Source organism: Pyrgilauda ruficollis, unplaced genomic scaffold (assembly GCF_017590135.1).
Source record: "Pyrgilauda ruficollis isolate IOZ18807 unplaced genomic scaffold, ASM1759013v1 scaffold7, whole genome shotgun sequence".
Lineage (NCBI taxonomy): Eukaryota > Metazoa > Chordata > Aves > Passeriformes > Passeridae > Pyrgilauda > Pyrgilauda ruficollis.
The window spans coordinates 4,859,633-4,865,567 of record NW_024528821.1 but is presented as its reverse complement, the minus strand read 5'-3'; the positions used below and the strand labels follow the sequence as shown (position 1 = coordinate 4,865,567).

Sequence of the window (5,935 nt, the reverse complement as noted above, 5' to 3'; positions counted from 1 at the left end):
TATTGAAGTTTCCAATGGGCAATTTTCTTCCCACAGCAGCTCTTACATTTGATCAACACAACCTCATCCTCTCAGTCTCTCTCAGCTGAGCCCTGGCACACACCTTTCCTCTCTGATATCTTTAGATGTGTTACAGGGTCTTTAAATAGCACTGTTGGAGATTGGAGTGTACAGTGACCTCTGAGGTGTGCTGGGGAAGAGCTGTGCCTGCTGAGCACAGCAGCATTAGGAACTGTAGATAAAGGAAAACATTCTGACACTTCTTGAAATCCTCAGGGTATTCAAACACACAGCAATGACCAAACACAGCTCCACACTGAGGCTTGGATGCATCCTGACCTGCTGAAGGCAGCCCAAAGTGTTCATGGGCTTCAGTGAAGCCACTGAACCTTCATCAGCCTCTGGCATCTCACTCTAGGTGGGCATCCCTGCTGAGCAATGGAAGTGGGCTTATCCCAGTCTGCTCCCAGCTGCAGGTTGGGAAAATGGATCTGCCAGTGTTGTTGCCTTGGACCAGATTTCACACTGGAACTCGTCACAAACTTGTGTATCACCTCCCTGGCTCCTGAGAAACTCCAAACTCTGCCCAAAAGGCAGTTGTGTAAGACATGGGAAATGGTTCAAATGTGTGTTTCATTAGGAGTGAAGATTTGTGTTGTTCTCGGCACCGCAAGGATTGATCAACTGGACCAAGCACTTCAGTCATCTCACTAAGGTGCATGAACAGGCTGTTCTGAAAATCGGCCTCCAAGCTGTCAGAGAAGGAAAACATGCTAGTGATTCTGTGGAGGTGACAGGGATGAATTTGGGCAAAGAGAAGAATAACACTTCAGGTGATTGTAACCGTTCCAGAAGTATTACCTAAGGCATCGCTTAGCCCTGAATTTAAAGCAGGATTTGTTCCAAGGTGCAGACAAAGGCACTTGAGAGGCACTGTGCAGGTCTGCCTCCCTCTGATGCTGCTGGGCTGATGGCACCCCTGGGCAGGGTCCAGCCAGGGGAGCCCTGCTGTGAGCCAGGTCTTTGTCAAACTCTTCTTCTCCTGGGTTTTGAGAGGTGAGAATGCTCAATGAACCCCCCCTTGCTGAGAGAAGGCTTGCAGGGTGACATGAGCACAGCACAGCAGGATCCTCTCACTGATCTGTCCCAAATGCTTGATCAAAACTCGCTGAGGGCAGCAGAGAGGGACAGATGATTCCAGATCCAGGGGCACCTGAGCTTTGGGCTTTCTTGGGTAAAAGCAGCATCAGTGTTGGCCACTAAGGAGAGGTGCAAGGAAGAGTTAAACAACCTGTGCCCTAAATCAGAAAGGTGCAAGCTACGAGAGATGTGAGACATTATTAATGTTCAGAATTAAAATAGATGAAAGTGAAAACATTGTCTGCACCCTCCTGCAAGGGCAGATTTTAAAGACTCTTAACCCACCCATGAGAACTCACATACCTGTCTGACGAGACAAGGCAGTCAGCAGTCCAGGATTGACACAAATGGCTAAAATATTTAAAATCTTAAGAAAACTGTATTATTGTGTAGCTCTAGGCAGCTTAAGAATAATAGAGTGCACGGAATAATGAGGAAAAGCTGTGGGAGGCAGCATTAATGAGCCTGCTATTCTACAGGCTCATGCCTGGTTGCTGTCCATAGGTGTGGGTGGTGGAAAGGCTGGGCTGGCTGCTTCTCCAGCCTAATGGGCTCCCACCCTGGCCACAGCATCCAGGGGAGCACAAGCCAGTCTCCCTCGCCTGGTGCACGCTGCTTTCCCCTAAATCACCGTGCCTTCCTTGCCAAGTGGCAATGAGGTGAGAGCAGAGGCTTGTCCCAACCTGCACAGGCACCACTGAGGCTCAAAGTGCCTCTGGCTCATCCAGCTGCCTCTGCCCTGCTGGGGAGTGGGATACAGCAGTTCTGCTTGTGACTCTTTCTGAATCTCTGCCATCATTTTCAATGCTCCACAGAAACGATTCCTCTTTTTCTCATGCAGCTGGAAAATACTCCACGAGTTCACCATTTAGGGGATGTTGGCAGGGCAGGTTCAGAGACAGGTTCACAGCTGCTGACACCTCCTCACAGCTGGGATGGTACAAAAGGAGGAGTGTGATCAGAGTAATTTAGTAAGCGATGGCTAATGGGTTATGCCTGCAACTGGCTTCAAGGAATGGAAGCAAAACTGTCAGACTCTGTGTTACTGGCCTCATTTTCCTAGAGATTAAGGGTGAAAAATGATTGATCCTGTTCCTGGCAAGTTCTGTGGAACTGTCCTGATAACATTTGAGCTCTCTGTGGCTGTAGATTTGAGTTCTTAGAGATCATCTGGTTTTAAATGTTTTTTCAGGCAACAAAACAAAGGACCACCTGTTACTCTTGGGTCTAGAGGGAAATTTTTTCATGGAATGGCCTCTATCTCTGAAAAATGTTGTTTGCTACAGTTCTGAGCAGTCACACAGGACATTCTGAGCCAAAGGATTTTATCAGAAAAAGTTTTTCAGGGTGTCCAATGCTTTTGACAGCGCTTTGTAAATAATCACCTTGGTACTGATCCAGCAAAGCACTTAAGGGAATCCTTAACCTTAAGCACAGGAGTATTTCCTAGATTTCAGTGGGACTATTTATACTCTTCAAGAAGAAGATGCGTGGAAGTGTTTTGCTGGATTAGGTTTCCTCAGCATCTCCCCCTGCCCAAACTGGAGCTCACTCTGCTTTCCACAAGGCCAGGCAAAGTTCCTGTTCTATGACACACACTCGAGTCCATCACCTTCAACTCTTTTAACTCCTCGTGCATTTAAATAGACTTTGAACTGAAAGACCAAACTGTTGGTGACATACAAGGCTCAGACCCCAGCGTGTGCAGAAAGTCCTATAAATACCTGTATGAGATGTTAAATTCACACTTTAATAACCATTTGCATCTGTAAATAACCATTTACAGATATAAATTACCTGAATATGTGTTGCTGGGAGAATGGGAAAGTATAATTGAAATCTGTATCAAATTCAAGCTGAGAAAAGGACATCTCTAGAACACTGTGTGATGACTTCAGCAACCAAGTATAAAGATTAAAATTCACAGAGCCTTTAAGCCTAGCATATGCAGTCGTGCACACATACAACCAGAAAATCCACTAACATTTCATCAGTTTTAAATGAAACGTGAGGACCAAGTTAAAAAAAAAAAAAAACAAACCCTTGGAAGATGCCTGTTCAAGAAATAAATTAAAAACATGTTTACCACAGATCATCAGTCAGAACTGAACTCTTGGCTCTGCAGGCTGAAGTACACAAACCATTTTGCAGTCTCACTTTCTTCACCTCTGCAGTGATCAACATTCCAAAAACCCCACAAGCAACATTCAGACAGGGGAAAATCCAGGGCCCTGTGGATGCTGCAGAGAGGGGAAAGGGCAAAGCAACACCAACAGCACCAAAGCCAAAGCTCCAGAGCCGGGACCTCAGGCCCCAACAGGTCCCATCCCAGACAGGATGGTTGTTTGAACACCAAAAGTCTGAAGTGTGCCGAGTTCTTTGCAGGCTGTGGGTGTACAAGCTGAGGATGTTTCCTCTGTGTGGGAACAGTGGGGTCAAGCAAAGCTCTCTGGTCTCGTTTAAGGCATAGAGGCCCTTGTTCCTGCAGTGATACCACGCTGCAGCCCCAGCCCTCCGCCCTTCTCAATACAGTTCTAGAGGCTGACAGTGGGAATCCTCCCCTAGATGTTTTCCACAGTCTGTATATTTCACTCCAGGAGCCTGTCAGCTCTGAGAGGCTGGAACAACAAACACACTGGAACCCACATCCACTGGGCAGCAGATATCTTACTGCACCTCCCTTGGTTTTGACCATCTCAGGCGTTAGCTGAGCTGCCTTCAGTGCTTTAGGGGCTGTGGGACTTGGCATCAGAGCCCAGCTTGGTGTTTCACCACATGCGAGAGCTGATGAGGCTTCTCTGCAAAGAAACCTCACTGGTTTCTTCTTCCTCACCGGGGGCCAGGGAGAACTGGGCACAGTCCTGGGCTCACCACGGCCCGGGGGTGGCAGCCCCTGCCCCCAGCCGTGCCAGGCTGCAGCAGCCAAGGCAGTGACCCTGTCCCCCTGTGCACCGGCCCTCCTCCCCCTCCCCCAGCTGCTCCGATCCCGCAGGCAGGATGGAGACCACTGCCAAATTTTCCTTGGCTGGACTTCGATTTTTATTTTTATCTTCTACAGCTTGTAAAAAGGCTTTTAAAAGATGGGATATGTCTCTCTGTTTTCCCCACGGGCTCCGCTTATTTATGACTTTTTTCCCTTTGTCTTCAAAGGGGCTCAAAGTAACGGGCTTGTTTTAAGCTCCCTTGAATGAAAATTATTCCGTTCCCAGGTTGCCTGGGGTTGGTGTCTCCCAGAAGTTGCTTTAGGATTGCTATTCCAGGACCAGCAAGGGGAGCTCAAGTCTTGTTTACGGTAGGTCCCGCACTAATTCTCTCTGCTAGCGAGGTGTTTTTCATCCCAGTGCGTGACCCGGGCGGGGATGCCCACGGGATGCTTCGTGCTTTGGCAGGCGGGGGCTGTGGCACGACGCGGGGCAGTGAGAGGTGGAAGCGGCCGGTCCTCAGGAACCAGGAGCTGCGGGGGTCGCCTCGGGCCCGGCCGAGGGTGGGGAGCTGCTGAGCGCCGACACGCCAGCGCGAAAAGGAGCATTTTTCTGACCAAGTCCGCCCAGCTGCGCCAGCTGTCAGCCGGGGGGAGAGCGGGGGAGCAGCCGAGCCGGCCCGGGGCGGGTGGCCCGCACGCACCCGCTCCATCAGCAGACCAGCTGGGAAGCCGGGCAGCCCCGCCGCGCCCCCAACCCCGCCCCGTCCCGCCCAGCCGGGCCGCGGGGGCCGGTCGGGCGCTCACCCGGGGCCGCGGTGACGGGCGATGTCCCAGCGGGCCGGGCAGGCTCATCCAGCTCCGACCCGCCCGCTGAGGCGCCAAGCCCGGACACTGCGGCGGGGCTGCGGCTCCGTGTCCGCGCTGCCCCAGGGTCGCCGCTGGGGCCGAGCCGAGCCCGGGGCTCTCCGCTGCCGCCGCGGCCGGCACAGAGTTAATCGCGGCGGAGCCCCGGCGCGGGGCGGTCTCCCCGCCGCGCCTCCCTCCCCGCGGCCGCCCCCGCCCGCCCCTCGCTCCGCCGCCGCACCTGCCCGCGCCCCCGCCGACAACTTTCCCTGCCTGTTGCGCGCACCGAGCTTCGAGCCCGGCGGTCACTGCCATGGGCGCCGCGGAGCAGCGCCACGGGTAGGCGGCCCGCGGGGGTCGGGCCGGGAGCGCTGCCAAGGCTCTCCGCCCTCGCCTCGCTCCGCCGCCGCCGCAGCGATCGCTGCCCCGCGCTCGGCGAGCATGGAGGTGCAGCTGGGGGTCGGTCGCGTCTACCCGCGACCGGCGGGCAGGACCTTCCGCGGCGCTTTTCAGAGCTTTTTCCAGAGCGTCTGCGACGCTTTCCAGCCGCCGCGAGAGGAACCGGGCGCCGGGCAGCCGCCGCCGAGCGCGCCCTGCCCGCCGAGTCCCCGAGCGCCGCCGGACTCCCCAGCCTGCCTGCCGCCCCCGCCGGGCTGCCTGCCGCCCCCCGAGCCCCGCGCCGCCGGTAAAGCGCTGCCGGCCGCCGGCCCCGCCATGGGCTCGTCCTTCCCCTGCACCGGAGAGCTGAGGGAGCTGCTGGGCGAGGCGGGTGCGATTCCGATGCTGCCGCCGCCCGAGACCGAGCCGGTGGACAAGGAAGATCCGCTGGGCGACAGTGCCCGGCAGCTGTGCCGCGCCGTGTCCGCCTCCATGGGGCTGGCGCTGGAGGCGCTGGAGACTCCGGCCGAGCAGCTGCCCCGCGAGGACTGCATGTTCGCCGTGCCCGCCGGGCCGCCCCGCGCCCCGCGCCCGCCTGCCCGCGACCCCTCGCCCGTCTTCGAGGCCGCCCTGGCCGCCGAGCCGCCCGCC

At 55.3% G+C, this 5,935-nt stretch overlaps 1 protein-coding gene across 1 annotated transcript in view; it reads left to right on the top strand.

Moving 5' to 3' along the window:
* The first annotated feature begins 4,247 nt into the window (after positions 1-4,247).
* The window catches only part of AR (androgen receptor), a 41,422-nt gene continuing 39,734 nt past the window's right edge, over positions 4,248-5,935 (top strand). The window contains exon 1 of the mRNA XM_041485130.1: positions 4,248-5,934. Within this exon, the coding sequence (XP_041341064.1) occupies positions 4,889-5,934 (1,046 nt within the window). The 5' untranslated portion in view covers positions 4,248-4,888. The remainder of the gene's footprint in view (position 5,935) is intronic.